General features: G+C 39.3%; 1 protein-coding gene across 1 annotated transcript in view; it reads left to right on the plus strand.

Moving 5' to 3' along the window:
* The window catches only part of RPGR (retinitis pigmentosa GTPase regulator), a 50,245-nt gene that overhangs the window by 24,725 nt on the left and 4,010 nt on the right, over nucleotides 1-21,510 (plus strand). The window contains 9 exon segments of the mRNA XM_074905344.1: nucleotides 751-909; nucleotides 14,108-14,263; nucleotides 14,805-14,929; nucleotides 16,035-16,217; nucleotides 17,091-17,253; nucleotides 18,589-18,695; nucleotides 20,429-20,494; nucleotides 21,119-21,157; nucleotides 21,160-21,174. Coding sequence (XP_074761445.1) covers nucleotides 751-909; nucleotides 14,108-14,263; nucleotides 14,805-14,929; nucleotides 16,035-16,217; nucleotides 17,091-17,253; nucleotides 18,589-18,695; nucleotides 20,429-20,494; nucleotides 21,119-21,157; nucleotides 21,160-21,174 — 1,013 coding nt within the window.

A 21,510-nucleotide genomic window follows, 5' to 3' on the forward strand; every position in this document is an offset into this window, starting at 1 on the left:
CATAGTAGTGAAAAAGCAACGGAAGTGATTGGAAAAGATGAAACAAATGAAACTTGACAGTAAATGAATTCAAAAGGATTGAACAGTTTTGGAACGGGATACTTAAAAAGTCTGGGTGAATGAAAAGGGTTTTCGTATATGATTATGTAGCAGACCAGAAAGAAGTTACAGGGAGAGATCTGTAAAGACTTCTCAGTCTTTTCTTGAACTTAATTCTGGTGGAGTTATTGCTGTAGAACCACTGTTGTATCCCTGTTGTTGGTTATATAGCTCTTTTCTTGTTGTCTAGTCCATGCACAGTTTCATGTCATTTACTCTACTTTTTTCCTGTTTTCTCTGTATCTTAGAAGAAGAAAGTGTGGATTTTCCATCAAAATTCCATACAAAACGATATTCTGTTTTAATTGAGATTCTTACAAGCAACTTCAGTTGACATAAATGTAGATTACGAAGGGAATTATAACCTTTCAAAAGCAGGATGTATATGGGTTTGTTTTTTTCTTGGCTAGATTCCTTGCAGGCTAAATATTGCAGTTCTCATCTTGGAGGGGGCTAAAATTTAGCCCCTTTCTGTCCCATCAAAGCAGACTGGTTTGCACAACTGTTTGGACATTATACAAATGTGTTCAGTTATCCCGTAATGTTCATACACTTTTCTATTTCACTGATTTGTGTCTGCAGCAGTCTTGACAACCCATCCTTGCTTCTGAGTGCATGCTGGAAATCCTGCTCTATTCTGTATTTTCACAGGAGATGGTGAGCTCTATACTTTTGGAGAACCTGAGAATGGGAAACTGGGATTATTGCCTGAACAGCTGAAGAACAATAGAGTTCCACAGCCTGTACTGGGAATTATGGAAAAGGTTAATAAAGTTGCTTGTGGTGGAGAACACACAGTGGTGCTGACAGGTATGCAATTTAACTGGATTTTTTACAGCCCTGTAACTTAATCAGTGAAGTCAATTTGCTGTAAAGAATTTACATGCCACTGAAATGTAAGATGCTGTAGTGATCCTAACTGGAAGACCGTTGTACATCAAGGAGGTGCAAATCCGCATAACAGTTAACCTAAGTGCAGGTCTGTGCTGTGCTGCACATACAATTTGACATTCAGGCCTGTGCTTCACATATCCTTTGGCTACAGGATAAATTTAGCTAATTTCAACAGAGGAGCTTACAGGCAGATCCTACTTGGTATCATTGGTTACATCACTTGCATGTCCTTGCCTTTGTCTAAAACTCCAGCAGCAAGTTCCCATGTGAATGTTCTTTTTATTTGACAGTAATAGAGTTGTTTTGCTTGTAAGAAAATCCTGTAAGAGCTCAGATGACCAAAATGGGGTAAACTTCCGTAGGTGTAATATGTGTAGGCTGCTGTGCCTGGCTGGAGACCTATTCAATTCCACACAACTCAGGATTCCCACCATCAGAAGGAATATAAGATTATTGATGCTATCTTCTTTTTCTTTATAGTCTTACCTCCAATAAATAGCATTTTAAGAGATACTTTGCAGAGTCCGAGTACTTTCCTTACTGGAGTTGTAACAAGCCAGCACCTCCTAGTGCAACATGGATGATTGATGTTTCTTTCCTCTAAAGAGCTTGAAAGTTGTGTTGGTGTGAGGGGGAAAATTTTAGGGGAAAGCTTCCATTCTGTAGCAAATTTAAATGACCTTGAATATTTAGGAGGGTATTTGGGAATTCACTTTTCAAGTAGCTGCCTGTTAATAGTGATGGTTTGGGTTGGAAGTTGCTTTACAGATCATCTAGTTCCAACCCCCCTGCCACAGACAGGGACACCTTCCACTAGACCAGGTTGCTCAAAGCCCCGTCCAACCTGGCCTTGAACACTGCCAGGGAGGGGGCAGCCACAGCTTCTCTGGGCAACCTGTGCCAGTGTCTCGCCACCCTCACAGTGAAGAAATTCTTCCTTAAATCTAATCTAAATCTACCCTCTTTCAGTTTAAAGCCACTACCCCTTGTCCTATCACTACAGGCCCTTGTAAAAAGTCCCACTCTGGCTTTCCTGTAGCCTCCTTTAAGTACTGGAAGGCCGCTATAAGGTCCCTCTGGAGCCTTCTCTTCTCCAGGCTGAAAAACCCCAACTCTCTCAGCCTGCCCTCACAGGGGAGATGCTCCAGCCCCCTGACCATCTTGGTGGCCTCCTCTGGACTCACTCCAACAGGTCCATGTTCTTCTGATGTTGGGAGCCCCAGAACTGGATGCAGTACTCCAGGTGGGGTCTGACGAGAGCAGAGTAGAGGGGGAGAATCCCCTCCCTCGACCTGCTTGTCACTGTTCTCTTGATACAGACCAGGATACATTTGGCTCTCTGGCCTGCGAATGAACATTGTAGGCTCATAGTTAGTATTCTATCTGCTAATACCCCCAAGTCCTTCTCCACAGGGCTGCTCTCAATCCACTCATCACCCAGCCTGTATTTGTGCTTGGGATTGCCCCAAGCCATGTGCAGGACCTTGCTCTTGGCCTGGTTGAACTCCATGAAGTTCACACAGGTCCACCACTCAAGCCTGTCCAGGTCCCTCTGGATGGCATCTCCCTTCCTTCCAACGTGTCCACTGCATCACACAGCTTGGTGTTGTCAGTGCACTTGCTGAGGATGCACTCAGTCCCACTTTCTGTGTGACTAAGAAAGATGTTAAACAGCACCCGTCCCAATACCGACTCCTGAGGAACACCACTTGTCACTGGTCTCCACTTGGACATCGAGCCATTGGCTGCAACTGTTTGAGTGCAACCATCCAGCCAAATCCTTATCCACTGAGTGGTCCATCTGTCAAACCCATATCTTTCCAATTTAGAAACAAGGATATTGTGTAGGACAGTGTCAAATGCTTTTCACAAGTCCAGGTAGATGATATCAGCCGTTTTTCCCTTATCCACCAATGCTGTAATCCCATCCTAGAAGGCCACCAAATTTGTCAGGCACAATTTGCCCTTATCGAAGCCATGTGGGCTGTCACCAATTACCTCCTTATTTTCCATGTGCCCTAGCATAGTTTCCAGGATGATCTGCTCCATGATATTGTCAGGCACATAGGTGAGACTGACTGGCCTGTAGTTCCCTGGGTCATCTTTTTTTTTCCTTTTAGAAAATGGAGGTTATTCAAATAATGCAAACATTTGTCTATATTTCAGTGGCTTTGTCTCTCTTCTTCCACCAACATACAGTCTTACCCTGGCAGTATTCTGTCATAAAATAATTTTTTTTACTTGAAATCAGATTATCATTATTAGGAAAAAAAATACCATAAATTTGAGGCCAGAAAATGTACAAATCATAGCATTATTTTATGGGTTATAAATTGCAGTTTTGCAGAAAGTATTTGATTATCATTATTGATTATTTTTTTAACCATAAATCTGAAGCCAACCAATAGATTTTTTGTTTTGATGGTATTTCATGTGATAAAATCTCATTATAACAAATTACTGTTACAGAGATTTAGTAGGAAGATGTAGACCTGAATGACATCATTATTATAGTGAAATCTGTAAAAGAGCTAGAATGAAGAGAAAAAATATAAATGCCAAAAGACAAATACATTGAAGAAAACACCGTAGTAAGTCAGTGTCTTAATATGTAAGATTTATTTGCCTGTGGAAATAGATTTTGTAGTAGAAGGAAAATAAGAAATTCAGTGCTGGATTAGCTGGCAGTTGATGATCAAAGCATTGTATGCCAGAAGATCCAATTGAGTCAAGAGAAGAGGAAAACAATATCCTGCAACAAAATACATTTTTCTAAAGATTAATAGTTGCTGTGACAGGAGTGAAAGGTCAGATAGATGTTTTTAAATATGATTCAGTTATTATTAAATATGCTACATCTGTGAACTTCTGCCTAAGACACTTTGAACAAGAGTAGAGGATAATGGAAATACTGTCTCAAGTGAAAGACACTTTGTCAGGAGTATTGACATACAGAAATTTTTCTACTCAACATTTGGGGAAAAATTGGGAAAAGATCTAGATTTGGACACTGTAATCATTTAGAAATGGGTGTAGCATACATGCATTATAGGCTTTGCACCGGAAACTTAACTTGAAATCGGTACTGAAGCATATATTGCATCTTGAGATAAGTGGTGTGACCACAAATTGAGAATTCCGATGAGGGACATACCTTTAAAGAGGAGTAGAAACATTTATACTTCTTCTAAGCTCATTTTCCTATATTAAGAAAGTAGTACAATTTTGAAGAAATTCCAAATTTCAAGTATCATCTTCCATGCAAATGGGTGCTTCTTGGCTTTAGTAACACAATACATACTGATGCAGTTTTCATCTTTTCAGGGTCTTTCCAGTTTTTCAGGGTGTCGTTTCAGTCTTAAAGAATAAGAAACAAGTGTCTGACTATTGTAAATTCCCCTGTTTCATCTATCTCATTTAACATAGGAATAGGATAGGATAAAATGTCATATGGAGAGACTGTTGCACATCTTGGCTCATTTCTTGGCATCAGTTCTACTTAGGCTTTATCAAATTAGAAGAAAGCATAATCCCGTTATCTTACTGAGTATAAGGCAAATTTCTTCCTGACTCTCATACATAATTAGTCTATTCCAAAGCACTTTGTGTGATTTCTTTTTTATGACTGTCTTATCTATGCTATTGACAATTTTGTATGGTAAGGACCACTGTTATCTGGGTTATTAAATCAAGTTACTGTCTGGAATCTCTCCAACAAGTATCAGAGTAAATGGTAGAAAGTATATATTAAAATAATTCTTTTTTTCTCTGAAACTCTGAAGTGGGAAACTAAATTTTTTTTTGAGAACAAAAAATTAAACCATTGAGAGCAATGATTTGGAAAAAAACTCTTTAAAGGTTTTAGAAATGTTTAATATGGTATTGGAGACCATCTTCTTTACAAGTTTATCGTTACTTCTGCCTTTAATATTTGCAGTTGTTCTAGAGAATAAACAGAATTGCAGTTGAAAATTCTATCATGCAAAAGCATTCTCTCACTGTAGCAGCACAAACCTATTCATTTTGTGACAGTCTATCAGCCAGATCAAGAAGATCATAGCTTCATCCCAGACGACTTCTCTCAAGACTAAAAAAAAAAATGCATCCACTACCCACAATGCTTGCAAATGCTTTCTACCAAAAATGAAAGCTGTTGGTATTGTCACTTTCAAAAGAAATATGAGAGAGCAGCAGTCTCAATTTGCATACTTTTTCGGATAAGCTTTTTAAAAGGTAGAATAATAATAATTTGTGAATCTAGAAATTGGAGAGGAAGGAACAGATGATTGGGAGTGGCCTTAATATCTTCCAGTTTTTTTCAGATGATCACAAATCCTCTGGAAGTAATCCTGTCTATAAAAGGATATATTGCCTCCTTTTATTCTCTGAAAGGAGGGAAAACAAAGATGTTTCTTCAAAGGCAAAAGTGAAGCAGTCCTTCGAGAATAGATTGTTTGACATAACAATACAGCGCATTAGTGTGTTACTATGTAAAATGTTGGATTTTTCATCTTCTGTCTCAAGGTCTTTTAAAAAGAAAAAAAAGTGAAGATACCCTTTTGAAAGAGGATGAAAAGGATAAAAAAGCTCTACCTTTTCATGACAGAACTGACTATTCAAACCATATAGGCTTATCTAGATTTTTCAAGCCGTTCTTTGAGTTCTGAGGAGAGGGGCTCCGAGGAGGAAGACAGCGGTGGGGGACCCTCCTGAAAGCATCAAAACCCCATGGCAAAACCACAAGGCTTGAAGGCAGAAGCCCGGGGAAGAGGGAGAGCCTCTAGTCGCCTCCCCCCTGAGCGGGAAGAGTGAGCTGCTGCTGACGAGGGCAGCGGGGACTCAGAGTGGGCGGAGACTGGAGTGACGACCCCCCATGCCCCTCATGGACAAGAGCAGCCCCCAGGGAGCATGAGTGACCAGGAGCACGGCAACAAGGGCCTGGCATATCAGAAGGGTAAGGCGTGGCAGTTCGAGTGGACAGGGCACAGTCCCTCTTCAGGGTCTAGAATTTATCTGAGCTGGTTCAATTTTACCGTCCTCCACAAGCAGACTGAACCATGGTCTCCACTCACATCAAAACCACCACCAGAAAGAACATGGCGACCCAGACGGAGCTGCCACGCAGACATGCAGTGGTGCAGGTCCCGGGCTGCGGGGAGTGCCTGAGCCTGTCAGTCCTGCCGGAGGGCAGCAGGGACAGCACCTGTGTGCACTGCCATCAGCTGGGTGACCTGCTCAGCCTGGTGGCGGAACTCAAAGAAGAGGTTGAGAGATTAAGAAGTATTAGGGGGTGTGAAAGGGAAGTTGGTGGAGTAACACTCTAGCACCCCTAAAGCAACAGGAGCAAATGGAGGCTCCAAACGAGGCAGGTAATCCCTCATCCTCTGGCTACCAGGCAGAAGGAGGGGACCTAAGAGATGGGGGAGGTTGGAAACAGGTCACCGCTCAGGGAGGCAGGAAAATCCTCTCCTGACCTCCCTCACCCTCCATGGTGCCCCTTCTCAATAGATTTGGGGCCCGGGAAGTTTTGAATAAAAAAGAGAAGGAGGAAGAAAATGAGACAAACAAAGGAGAAAGACCAAGGTCCACCAAGGCTGGGTCATTCTAGACCAGGTATTAAAACCAGTTCTAAAAAGAACCCCAGAAGAGTCATTGTAATGGGTGACTCAATTCTGAGGGCTGTCAAAGGCCCCATATGCAGTCCAGACCCACTTCATAGGGAAATCTGCTGCCTCCCTGGGGCCCGAGTCAAGGACCTCACAGCTAAACTCCCCACTCTAGTGAGACCCAAGGACTACTATACTTTCCTGTTTTTTCAGGTAGGTGGTGATGACATTACCAGGAGAAGTCCTACAGCAATGAGGAAAGATTTCACGTCCTTGGGGAAACTGATTAAGGGGTCAGGGGCACAAACTGTGTTCTCCTCCATCCCTTGAGTTGAGAGATGGATGAAGAATAATACCAGAGAACTTAATAGATGAACTTGTGGCTCCAAGACTGGTGTTACCAGCAGGGCTTTGGATTTTTCAATCATGGGTTGGTATACAGGGCACCAGACCATTTGACATTAGACGGGATGCACCTGTCCCAGAGGGGGAAGAGGATCTTGGAGCAAGAGTTAGCTGGATTCATTGACAGAGCTTTAAACTAGATTTGAAGAGGCAAGGGGTCAAAACATCGGCCCATCTGAAGTGCATGTATACCAATGCACACAGCATGGGTAACAAACAGAATGAGCTCGAAGCTGTGAAGAAAGGGGAAAATTACAATGTTGTTGCTATTACAGAAACATGGTGGGATGTCTCCCATGACTGGAGTGTGCCAATTGATGGGTACAAGCTCTTTAGGAGGGAGAGACAAGGAAGGAGAGGTGGTGTGGTGGCTCTATGTGTTAGGGACTGTTACGATTGCTTCGAGCACAAGTGTAGTGAAGACAGGGTGGAGTGTCTTTGCATTAGATTCAGGGGGAAGGCCAACAGGGCAGATGTTGTAGTAGGAGTCTACTATAGACCACCCACCCAGGACAGAGAGGTGGATGACATATTCTGTAGGCATTTAGGAGAAATCTCACAATCGCTTGCCCTTGTTCTTGTGGGAGACTTTAACTTCCGAGACGTCTGCTGGAAATACAGTGCAGCAGAGGGGGATCAGTCTTGGAGATTCCTGGAATGTGTGGGAGACAACTTCCTGATGCAGCTGGTGAGAGAACTGACCACAGAAGGTGCCCTGCTGGATCTCCTCTTTGTGAACAGAGAAGGACTGGTGGATGATGTGGCAGTTGGAGGCTGACTTGGGCACAGTGGTCATGAAATAATATTTCTCTATTCTTAGAGAGGCCAGGAGAGGGCTAAGCAGAACCGACATCCTGGATTTCCAAAGGGTTGACTTTGTCTTGTTTAGGCACCTGCTTGACAGAATCCCTTGGGAGAAGTCCTGAAGGATATAGGGGTCCAGGAAGGCTGGGCACTCTTTAAGAAGGAAATGTTAATGGCTCAGGAGCAGGTGGTCCCCAGGTGCTGCAAGAGAAGCCGACACCAGAGACCACCCTGGCTGAACAGGGAGCTTAGGCTGCAACTCAGGGAGAAAAGGAGAGTTTACAGCTTATAGGAGAAGGGGCTAGCCACTCACAATGACTACAAAGGTTCTGTGAGGCTATGCAGTGTGAAAATCAGGAGGTCTAAAGTCCAGCTGGAAATTAATCTGGCTTCACCAGTCAAGCATAACAAGAAATGTTTCTATAAATATGTCAACAGCAAAAGAAAGACCAGGGAGAGCCTCCATCCCCTGCTAGACAGAGGAGGAAACATGGCAACAAGTGATGAGGAAAAGGCTGAGGTGCTTAATGACGTCTTTGCCTCAGTCTTTAATAGCAAGACCAGTTGTTCTGAGGGAATCCAGCCTCCTCAGCCAGAAGACAACTGGGAGAACAAACCCCCCCTGCAATCCAGGAGACAGTCAGTGACCTGCTGCATCACATAGACATACACAAGCCTATGGGACCAGACAGGATACACCCGAGGGTGCTGAAGGAGCTGGCTGGGGTGCTCCCCAAGACGGTTTCCATCCTTTACCAGCAGTCCTGACTGACCGGGGAGATCCCAGCAGATTGGAAATTGGCTGATGTGATGACCATATATAAGAAGGGTTGGAAGGATGATCTGGGAAATTACAGGCCTGACAGCTTGTCTTAGGTGCCTGGGAAGCTGATGGAGCAGCTCATGCTGAGTGCCATCATACAGCACATGTGGGACAACCAGATGCTCAGTCCCAGTCAGCAGGGGTTTATGAAAGGCAGGTCCTGCTTGACAAACCTGATCTCCTTCTACGACAGGGAGACCTGCTTATTGGATGAGGGAAAGGCTGTGGATGTTGTCTACCTTGACTTCAGTAAGGCCTTTGACACCATTTCCCACAGCATTCTCCTGGTGAAACTCTCTGCTTGTGGCTTGGATGGGCACACGCTTTGCTGGGTAGAAAACTGGCTGGATGACTGGGCCCAAATAGTTGTGGTGAACGGAGTTAAATCCAGTTGGCGGCCAGTCACGAGTGGTGTCCCTCAGGGCTCGGTGTTGGGGCCACTCCTGTTTAACATCTTTATTGATGATCTGGCCGAGGGGATCGAGTGCACCCTCAGTCAGTTTGCAGATGACACCAAGTTGGGTGGGAGAGTTGATGTGCTCGAGGGTAGGGAGGCTCTGCAGAGAGACCTGGACAGGCTGGAGCCATGGGCTGAGGCCAACTGGAGGAGTTTCCGTAAGGCCAAATGCCGGGGGCTGCCCTTGGGCCACAACAACCCCCAGCAGCGCTACAGGCTTGGGGAGGAGTGGCTGGAGAGCTGCCAGTCAGAGAGGGACCTGGGGGTGTTGATTGACAGCCAGCTGAACAGGAGCCAGCAGTGTGCCCAGGTGGCCAAGAAGGCCAATGGCATCCTGGCTTGTGTCAGCAGTAGCGTGGCCAGTAGGGACAGGGAAGGGATCTGACCCCTGTAGTCGGCACTTATGAGGCCGCCCCTCGATTTCTGTGTTCAGTTTGGGCAAAAGGACATTGAATGACTCGAGCGTGTCCAAAGAAGGGCAATAAAGCTGGTGCAGGCTCTGGAGCACAGGTCGTACGGGGAGCGACTGAGGGAACTGGGGGTGTTTAGTCTGGAGAAGAGGAGGCTGAGGGGAGACGTCATCGCCCTCTACAGCTACCTGAAAGGAGGTTGCAGAGAGCTGGGGATGAGCCTCTTTAACCAAGTAACAAGCAATAGGACAAGAGGGAATGGCCTCAAGTTGCACCATGGAAGGTTTAGACTATATGTCAGGAAGCATTTCTTTCCAGAAGGGGTTGTTAGGTGTTGGAATGGGCTGCCCAGGGAGGTGGTGGAGTCCCCATCTCTGGAGGTGTTTAAGAGTTGGGTTGACATAGCGCTGAGGGATATGGTGTAGTTGGGAATTGTCAGTGTTAGAATATCAGTTGGACTAGATGATCTTCCAGGTCCTTTCCAACCTAATTGATTCTGGGATTCTTAAGTCTGTATACCATTTATACTGAAATTCCCAAATCCATTTACTAGCTCTGGTGTTGACAGATGATTTTTACATAAATATTTACTGTATTTTAAACAGCTGCTTAAAAATAAAGCTGTTTTAAGAGTGAATAGCCCATTGGCATAGTATTAGTAGTAGTAATAACATTCAAGGGGAATGAATCTGTGTGGAGAGATATAAGCATACCTGTCTGTTTCTGGTTTTCTTCCATGGATTTTTAACTTTGTCTATAGTGTTAAATATATAGCAAGGAATGAATGAATCTTAAAAACGTTCTTGGAGCTCACTCAGTTCTTTCAGCAAATACCATGAGTTTAAAAAAATCTGAAAGTTTCATAGATTTTTGCCTAGGACTATTTTATTTATTGTGACAATGGTCACAGAGATTAAAGAACTGTTATGTACTCCAGAAGATGCCTGCAAAGGTGGGTGGTACATGGTTGCAGGGAAATATCCCTGTTCTTCAAAAAAAAAAGTGTTGGAAATAAACGTGAAGCATTCACAGCACTCAAGTGCCAGAAGTCACTTGGTACAGTAAAGCCATTGGCTTCTGCGCAAGCTCTGAAACCATTTCTCTTCATCCTTCAATGACCCTTCTCATGGGCTGCTGCTGTGGATGCAGCATTTCCTTCCTCGAGGTCAAGACAGGACTTGTGTTCTTTTTCCTGTGGGTGCTGTTAATATGGCTGAGCCTTTCTTGTGATTCACTGATGCACTGGAGGCAGTGCTGCTTCCCTCGTGCTGCTCCGGCCGTATGTCTTTCCTTTCCCTTTGTACCACTCTGGTGCTGCCTTGGCCATTATACAGGAAAACTGTATCAGCAAAACCCCCAAAACCTGGCTTACTGAGCTGAGCTGGCTCACCACATAGCCAGGTGGGCAGCAGAGACAGTGCTAGTGGGGACCGAAGAGAGAGAATGGGGGAACGAGATCTGCCCTTTTGCTTGCAATGTGTTTTATTTGTCTCATCCAACCATATCCTTACTGGGACTGAGGACAGTAAGAAGGGGGTGACAGTGTGGCCATGTCTCCTTTTGGATTCATGCTGTAGGCCAATTCATTTACAAATTCAAGTTCAGAATGATGAAATGGACCTCTGTCATTTTATTACTAAGTCTGTGAGGTTGCTTTGCCATAGACTTATCTTTCCATGTATTTACAGAGACAGATTGGAGGAGATACCTCGCTTCTGCTAAATGAAATTATTACTGAGGTTTGGCCTCACTTCTGCAGCAGAGCAGTGAATCATTTAAGAAAGGTACAAGGTTTTTGCCTTCCTGTGCCTTGATAACTGACTAATAAGCAAATTTAGGAGGAGCAAAATTTAGGTGCCCCTGATCTATATAGGCAGTAGAAGAAATCATTCTTCTTATAAAGGCACTCTAACATGGTTTTGGATTGGCCTGTTCTCCTCATTATCCATAGAAACAGGAAAAGAAGTAGTTTCCTGTACTTTTAAGATTCACATTTGAGAATATCTCCCTCTACAAACAAATGCAAAAGGCATTGCATGCTTCAAGCTAGGATTAAAGAGAATGTGAAAAAAAGTCCAACTTCACTCAAAATAATTATGTTAATCAGATAATGGCATATAATTTGAAAATTACAAGATTTGCTAGTTTACAAAGAAATGTCAAGACAAATGCAGTGCTTCTAAAGATAATTTATTGAATCAGCCATCCTGAGAAGGTAGTTTACTAAAATAAAGGTGAGACTTTGGTTCCCTTAGACAAAGCTCCTGCCTTTCAGGTGTAGTCTCTTGATTCTTATGCAGAAAGTCTAAATGTTACAGCAAATTTATTACTTTTACTTTTTAAAGAGCCTGAGAACATGTTGCTTTCATCTACTCAATTTCCAGCAGAGGGAGCTTTGCTATTACATTTAGTAATAAAACCAGCTTTAATCAATATTTTTCATCTACAATCTGAAGAATTATGAGACCATTGTGGTTTTTTATGGTGTGAATTCATGACATCTTAATATGGAACAATTTAAAAGGGACAGAAAGGGCAAACCCTTTCCTAGAAAGAACATTTCCATATGTAGTGTTACAGTACTTCATCATGGTTCCTTTGAAATCAGAAAGTTCAATGTAAGTTAGTGGGTGTACTATGGTAGTAACATGGAATCTGGTCTCTTCTCTGCTTTCTCTTTCACTGACAGTAGTGAAGGATTAGTTTGAAGGAATGGTAACATAATTTATTTTTCATATTTCTCCAGTTTGTGGCTGCTCTGAGAATTTGGTTGCACAGTTTAAACTACTTTTGTGGCACTGAAACTATTCCAGTTGCCTTGCTTCCTTGACACAAAGAAGTGCTCAAAAATTCTTTGTGGATTGTTTTCCATTCAATTCCACACATTCTGCCACGGGTGCCTATTCCTCTCTTACTTTTGAAGGTGGTGAGATTTTTGACCTGATGGTGTTGTCCCACAAGCGGAGCCGTTTACCCAGTGTACAGTACACCAATATACACACAGAGCAGAGGTATTTTTTTGATTTCATGTTTGCGCAAAGATGGGTGCTAGGTGGTAATTCCACAAAGTCAGCACACTGCACACAGGCGACATATTTATACACTTCAAACTATACGAATAAATGTTTGTTGTAATGACCAGTGGTTATTTTCTTATCACTTTGTACCTCATTGGTTAACAACATGCCTTGTCTTGATTTAAAGTTACAGTCTTTTTATTATTCTGCTCAAACTCAAAAGGGGGGGGGGGGGGGCAGGTCTTTTTGGTCTTAATTTGAGCGGTGATCTCCTCCTGCTGTCTTTACATTTCCCCCAGTTACCATAGATTTTTGCTGACTTCATGCTTCTTTGGCAATTACTCAACTTTCAGCACCTTCTGGGCAGGATGTTCCCCTGTTATCAATCTTTTAGTGTCTCCTCAAGGGCATAGTCATTAGTAAGGCTTGCATTGTTCATCCAAAGTAATGAGACTTACGTAGTAAATCCATGTCTCCCTGTCCTCTTTAGATTTAAATGCAATATATCTCATTCTAACTTAAATAGTGTCACTATAATTTAGGCACTTACCAAACATACGGTTTTACACTGGTAGCATTTTCATTTGTGCAGCAGAGGCAGGCATGCTGTGTACCATGTTCTTAACAAAGATTTAACTATATATTACTCCCAGGCCTCAGGTATTTTGCTTGATTTAGAATATTTTTTGCCCTTCTCAATCTTTCCCAGGTTTTCATAACAATTTTTCAAGTATTTTAAGTAGTACTTCTCTAGCTTTTCTTTTGTTGCCTACATGCAGAAGAAAAAGGATCAGGGCATAAAATTCTAGGAAAACTCCTTTTCCCAAAAAACCTTAGTCTTTGAATTTTGCTTTTCAAGCATGACCTCATCAAGATTTCCAAGCTTCACAGCCTTCCCCTGTTGTGACGGAGTGCCAGGGATGGACACACCAGCAATCTTTATTGCTTTGGATAAACTCTTATTCTTTTTCCTGGCACAGCCAGTCCATTAAACGGACAAAATATAAAGGTGGAAAAATGATTGTTCTGTCACGAGATAACACAGTTTTAGTGTTCTCTGTTTTTAACACAGGGCTGATTTGGTAGCTGTACAGAATATTGATACCTATTCTGTTATTGTTCCAGTCTCTTCTTACACACAAATTAGTACTGATTTAAAGAGTTCTAGTCTATTAAGTTTAGGGTCATGCAGGTAACCAGAAACGAAGATGAGACTATGGTACTTGTAAATGCACATATATGTAAACATGTGGTCTTGTTTTAATTGCAGTATATAAACTCCCATAAATTTTTTGTTAGCTGATATTTTGTATACATGGGATAAGTGAATTATTTTGCAGTTATGTTAGAAAATATACTGCATATTGAACCATTCAAAATTTTTTTTCTGTATATATTTTAGTGCTTCTTTTCCTCTTATTTTGTTGTATTTTTTTATTGATAAATGTAATTGATTAGTTGATACATTTTTTAACTGATAAAACATTGCTTTTTTGATGCCGATGTCATTTGACTTCCATTTGGCTAATAGCGGGTTATAATATATATATCTCTCAGCATATTTGTTGTTAACTTTGCCTGTACATTTTCAGAGACAGATGTATATACTTTCGGACTTGGACAATATGGGCAGCTGGGACATGGTACTTTTATTTTTGAAACTTCAGTACCGAAGTCTGTGAAACACTTGAGAAGGCATAAAATATGTAACATTACATGTGGGGAAAATCATACTGCTGTCATAGCAGGTATGTGAGTGAAAAATTCTGAAATGCACTTTCAGTGACTCTCTCTGATACTGTAAAAGCTTTCTTTATAAAATGAGCAATAGAAGAAGACATATGCAAACTTACTAATTCTAAAGGCTGTGAGCTAGTGAGAAAGCCAGATTCAATATTAGGAGTTTCTGATTCACAGCTATGCCATGCATAGCTCTCCCAGTATCTCCTGGGGAATTAGAACTTCATAATTGTGCCTTGCTAACAAGTATTCTTGTTTAGAAGCCTTTTTTTTTTTTTTTCTATACAATTTCAATCTTATTATTTTGTTGTTGGTTTTTTTTTTTTTTACAAATTGTCTAGACGAACTCTCATCTCAGACTACTTTGCCTGAAAATGTACGTATTTTTTGATCATATTCATCTGCTGAAAATCTAAAAAGAATTGTTCAGGTTTTGCTTTTGGAAGAGAAATATTCCTTACTTGCATGGTCTGTTACTTTGTAATGGTTTTGTCCTGGTTTTGTATTGAATCTTTGTTATTAATAACATCCTTTTCTTTCCACATACAGAGAATGGCCTCATGTTTACTTTTGGAGATGGGCGACATGGCAAGTTAGGCCTTGGAGAAGAGAATTTTACAAATCATTTTGATCCCACTCTGTGTTACAATTTCTTGAGGTTCACAGTCCTTTTGGTAAAACTTTTGTTCATGCTTCTCAGACATCAAAATATTTCTCTTTTAATGTAACACATTACTAATGAGAGTTGAAATCTCATTATAGAATTATTTCTATAACATTTACTTAGTAAACAGCACAAATTGAAAGAAAAAAGAAATTATAATTACTATACTGTTCATGTAGTTTAGAATTTATTTGACTTGGACTACACATACAGACTGCTTTTTAGGGTTTTATTCGTAAGTGTTGTGCTATAGTGTTTTGGTCTACAGAGTTGTGGTAGCCTATAATATTAAGTATTTGTTACTCTTAAGTTGTTGGCAGCAGGGGGAAACTAATATCTGTTCTAAAAACATCAGAATGTGATCTTTTTTAATGTTAATGATTATTTGTACAGTGGGAGAGTTTTAAAGCTTAAGAAAATTTGAGGAGTTGCTTTTTTGAATCCAAACAGGATGAGAAAGCAGAAATATGCTTTTCTTTTAAGGGCATTGTTTTCATCTATTTCTTGATTGCTAGCATCAAAAATACAGTCCTGAGTCAGGATTGAGCAAAATTTGGGACAAAAGTCTTTTGATCACTTCTGTTTGTTTACTAGACTCAGAGTTTAAGAAAGTTTTATGAGAAGTGGTAAGGGTTTTAAATTTTTTAAAACGTAAATATCTGATCTTTATGTAAAAATGCTTTGTTGGAGGGTGTAGGACTTGCTTTACATTTTGTGGATTTTGTGATAAAAAATCTAGGTTTATATCACTGAAGCTATTAGTATTGCCCACATTTGACTTGCATGAAAATAATTAGCTGAAATCCCTTGAAAATCAGTGGAAATTTCTTTCTTCTGTATCAGTAATTTGAAAGAGTTATCTTGTGTTCTGTTCAATACAAATATATTGTGTTTAAGTAGGAAGAAATTAACATAGATCAGTAGTCATTAATAAATGTAATTAAGTACTTTTATCTTGCTAACATCATTAGGACCTGAATTTGAAGCAATTTAATATCTCTTAGTTTTATTATGTTTTTCTTATAACCTACACCCCTAGAGATGGTTGTAAGAAAATGAGATCCTTGTATTGACACATGCAAGTGAAATAATCAGACCTTTTTTTGGTGCCGTAGGTTGCTTGTGGTGGTTGTCACATGCTAGTTTTTGCTGCTCCAAGACCTAAAGGATCTGAACAAGTGGTCTTAGAAGATTTGTATGAGAGCCGTTTGACTGCTACTTTTTCTAAAATGAGTGGAGACTCACTACTAGCAAACACCTTCCAACTAACATCAGCACGAATGCGACGTCGAGAGAGGGTAAATTCAGAGCTGTTTGGAGTTGCCATACTTTTAGGAAAGCTAAAATCACAGCATATACCCAGGAAATAAATTTATCTCCTTAAAATACATGTTTAATTTTAATGTATAAAAAGAAGAATGAGTATGTGCCCTGGCCACAAAATTGATGCAAGTACAAGATAGGTATTGGTCAGATTTACTCGCTTATTTCTATGTAAAAGACTCAAATTAATTTTATGTTTTTTAAAATTCTAAAATGTAGACCCTGTTCCTTTGCATTTTTAAAAATATCTTAGAAATATTTTTTTAAAAAGAACAAGAACCTGACTGTTTTTTGCTCTGATTCTTTGAATATATTCAAAAAGTTGCTTGTTTATAAAATATTAAAGGAGAAAGTTTCACAATCAGCTTGAAATGATCCTAAGATCCTGTGGCTACTTAAAATAGCAGTTTCTTCTCCTTTATCTCCACTACACATTCCATGTCATTTCCTTGAGTGGATCTTTTCACTTACCTGTATGAAAACTAACTCTACCACAAGACCACATTAATTTTGTAAAAATATATTTATATTGTGGATTAAATACCTCAGTGTTATTCGAGACCTGTATTTTCATTTTAAATAAAAATCAAAGTTCTTTTTCTCCTTTGTCTATATTTTAAGACTGCTTGAGATTTTTGTTTAGTAATGAACTAAAATATCCCACTATGTAGCTCTCTACTTTTTAGGACTATAAATAATTAAAATATCAAAGAAAATTTGTTTATGCTTTGTATACGAAGTTACAACACGGTATCATCATCTAAAAGAAAATACCACTGTTAAGTGTGAGAGGCTGCTTACATCGTATTTTTCTACTCTTACTCTTAATTTTTTTTATTCTTCTAAAGGAAAAGTCACCAGAACAGTTTATTCGAATGACACGAACTCTGCCTCCACTGGGAGAAAGCTTCTTAAAATCTTCACTACCTGTGACTAGCAACACTAGCCAACTCTATTTTTCTACAAGTCTTCCTAAAGCTGAACCTATGAAGGATAGAGACCATAAAAAAGGTGAAGTGTCCCCGCATCTTGCTGCTGTTTTCTGTTAATTATGTAGTTTGGCTCTCATCATTCATAAACAAATGCCCACTTTGAACATGGAAGGTTTACGTTCAGTCTTACCTCAAGAGGGTCTGGTAGCATACAGACACGGAAGTTGAGAAATGCATACAAGAAGTTGCCTCACATTGTTCATGTTTGGAAAACATGCTTAGAGATTTAGAGGAGCATTGAGTGAAAGAAAAACAACTTCTAAATTGTGCTTATGGTTCCTCAAGCCTGTAGAAATAGGACTTCACAAAACCACTGTAAGATTAGTAACTGCTTTCTCTATTTTCACAAAAAAGAAAAATCATTACAGAAAAAAAATTTATTAGGAACAATTTTAAAGACACACAAAGACCTACAAGACACCTTGGATAAGAAAAGAGGTCTACTAATTCTTACAGGATCTTTCTTCTTCACTTGGAAATTCAGAAGTACTCTTCACTCCCTGTTATATAAGATAATAAGGATTTGCAATATTCTAGCTAATGCCAAAAGCTAGGATAACAATGAAACTGATACACTGCTGGACTTTTGCATAGATTCTCTAGAGCAGTTCTGGACTTCACCTGGGTTCCTGGGCACATGTGATTTCCTGGGAAGAGCAATGCTGAAGAGTGTAGAATGCAGTGTTTCTGTGTAAAAGTTAGCTCAGATTTATTGGACAGTCAAATGCAATTTGAAAGTAATTAATTCAGTTAGAATTAAGTGATTATTTGTAAAGCTGCCAGCATGTCCATTAGCATTTCTGGTTCCAGGAAAACAATGCAATTAAATTTGTATTGCCTTTAGAGTCTTCTAAGGCCTAAAACCTCAGGTTTTGTGCCATGTGAAAATGGTTTTGTGCATGATGAACTTAAGGGGGACCTCAAAATGATGTAGGTACATTTTTATGATGCTGCATTGCAGTTAAACTCACTGTGTCTCCATCCATCCACAGATAATGTGCAATGTAGATAACAGGACTTCAGCTAATTTAGTCTTTTTGGTACACTATTATTAAAGGGATTAACCAAAAGAAGCTTTATCCCATGTAATATTTATGCTTTGCATAATACCTGCAAAAACGGTCAGAGATCTACAGTGCACTGAGGCCAGGTTGCTGAGCTAATGTAATAATGACAAAAAGGAGGTGGAAGTGTTTCTGCTATGTCTTGGGCTGAGGGAATGATAAATCTCAGGACTTCAGTCTTATGTCAGTAAAATAGAGATAATCCCTATTTTACAAGAGTTTGCGTTCTGTTTGATATCTATTGCTTGTTCCTGTGGCATTTGTTTACTTCTCCCTGTTTTACCTTGAAGAAAAGAATCATCAAAAAGATAAACCTGGTGAAGGCTCTGCAGAAGAAGATTCAGATAATGAGAATAATGACAGAAACCTTGGAAATACAACTGACATCCTAAATATGGTAATATATTCCACTAATGAATCTGTGATTCGATCATTTTTATGCAGGGGGAGAACAAAGCAGCTAAATCATGTTTCAAGTTCTAGTACAGAGCTCCTGGCTAGCTCAGAAATTCAGGAATACTGACATACTCTTAAATGAGCATGCAGGTAGTGCAGCCCCTCCCCATGCTTTAGCTCTGGATATCAGAAAGAAAAGGAAAAGGATAGCAGATACCACATGGTGATCTCTGTCTCTGACCTTCTTCTTCTTGATGATTTCCAAGAAAGTTAGTTGCAGGAAATGAAGCAGAGAGCTGTCTTTTCCTGTTCTAAGAAGAGCTTTTTGAGTACACAGGTGGATTGTATTAAAGGGAAGACTAAAATACAGACATTTTGATTATTTGGTGATCCCCTAACATGTTCCTACCTATTTCTTTTATTTAAAAAATATGTTCCCTTATCACTTGTACACCTTCCCAAAACATTTTGTTCTTTTGGCAGATAGGGCATGTCCTGGCCTTAACACAGTTCACTGCAAAGACTGATGGGTTTTGTCTTTTTTTAAACTTCAGTGGAATGGAAACAAATGAGCAACTGTGGACTCAGCTCAGAATATGTTGTCAGTTATGCTGGAGGGATTGCACATTTTACAGTAATTATTACTTGTTTGTACTTAACAGTACTTAGTAATTTAAAAATCTGTGCATACTATTTATTTAACAGTTATAAGACTTTATTTTCATTTTCAAGAAAAAAATTGTTTTCAGATGTGATACACAATGTGGCCTTCATTCATTTACTGAAGCACTGTTTATAACATATTGCACACTTTATCTGCTAGTCTTCTTTCTCCTTTTCATTTTTGTACTCATCATGAGTCAATTTAAAAATGTTTATCAGAATGAAACAGTATGTTTGAAAAAAGTCTGTCGAGGAAACTTGTCAAAATACAAAAAAAAAGATTGCTCTTGAATCTGATTGAAAATAATCTGTTACAGCATAGTTTTTTCAGTTTTTCTAAACTGTGGCAACATACTTCTTATTGACAAGTATGACGAGGACAAAAATCTTTCATATTGATGATACAAATTCTTGGGAGTCAGAGATCAGAACTGTCCGTTCTCACTGTGTTGAAAATGAATGTGGTGGTTAAGCATAAGCAGTTAACAGACAGCAGCAGAGAACATTATCTTATCATTTGAAGTGTATGGGAAGGGATGACAAAAATCTCACTATACTTGCCCACCTAGTAGTATTCTACATTGCCTTGCCTTTTGGTGTTTTTTTGCTTTATGTGGAAGAAATAAAGGCATTAGATTCCAATGAAAATTTCTGCTACATAACATTTCTTTGAACATGTTCTTTCAAGGCTGTGGTATCAAACCGGATGTTAAATTGAACCTTGTGAGGATAAGGGCATAAGTTGTTATATTTCTAGCCACGACATCATGGTGAAGTGGAAGGTGGATCTAAAATATGTTTGTGGGTTGTAAGCGAGGGCATATAGCTTTCTGATTCTATAAAAAGTTTTGATGTTGACATCTAAGCTGGTTACCGCTCACTCTCTTTATAAGCAATAAATGAGGGAATGGAAGTGAAATAGGTGAGTTGAGTGATCATACAGATTTGTCTCAACCTGACCGTTCAGTAATATTAAAACATTCATATAATAACTCTGTTTAGTAGAAATGGATTTTGATGCTGCTTCCTCTATTATATTTATTTTTTTAATAGAGATCTTATTTTTTGCAGACACATGCAATGAAATTGAATCCCAGTGACCAGTCATTAAAATTATCACCACTTCAAAAACAAAAGGTATTGTAACTAATAATATCTATATATGTATACTTATACTGATGTTTAAAAGATCTCTAGTTCTTGTATTATCCTTGTACTTATTGTTTTGCTTTGAGTTTTTTAAAAAGCTAGGCAAATTTTATTCACCTTCTCTTGCTAATTTTCTGAATATCTATGAGTTAAAATCCTAAAAAACTGTCTGAAGTCAGAGAGAATTTGTGCAGGCATGTAGAACTCCTCATATCCAGCATAGTTTGAGATGATAGTATATAATACTTCACCAGTTTAAGGAGCAAGAGACTATTATATATAATTTGTAACTTAAGCTGATAACATACATTTCTACTGTTTTTTTGATATTAAAATATTTTAATTGACTTGTGCAATACAAAGTAAGTAAAGGTTTTATTTACAGATATTCACCATGGAGTATATTTAAAGGAGCTATAATAGTGTTTTTAATTATTGAATTAAAATTCTTTAGTATTATGTTTCTGTTTCTCCTAAAATGATCCCAGCATTTCAGAATTTTGGTATATTTCATTATAATTTTTATTTTATATTTAAAAATTTTTTCTGCAGAATTTGTTAAATAAGTGTAAATTTTAAAGCAGAAAGATAACAGATTTTCAAACTTACTAGAAAGAGCATAACAGTGAGTGCATCAGAAGATTTCCCAAGGAGAAAGGTGGAAGAAGGTGTAAGAGAGCTGTAGTTCACACAGCCTCATGCAATTGCATGTTCTTTAGCTTATGGGACATGATACTGGCTGCACAGTTCTTACTGCATTCACTTTGCTTGGATAGTGAAAAAGGTGTAGTAGTACATTTACCATCAACTTAATGTTACATTCTTCTAATATGTGCACTTGTAAATTCATTTCATGTAAAATGCTCTACCTTTTGTGCTATCTCTCAGTCCTGTCACACAAATTGTTTCTTTTCTTGTTTAGATATTTTTGCAATCTTTTTCTTTTGCTGTCATTTGTCCTTAATGCTTTCCTTCTTTCTTTTTAATTTTCTGCTTCTCATGTG

This window comes from Athene noctua, chromosome 1, assembly GCF_965140245.1.
Source record: "Athene noctua chromosome 1, bAthNoc1.hap1.1, whole genome shotgun sequence".
Taxonomy (NCBI): domain Eukaryota; kingdom Metazoa; phylum Chordata; class Aves; order Strigiformes; family Strigidae; genus Athene; species Athene noctua.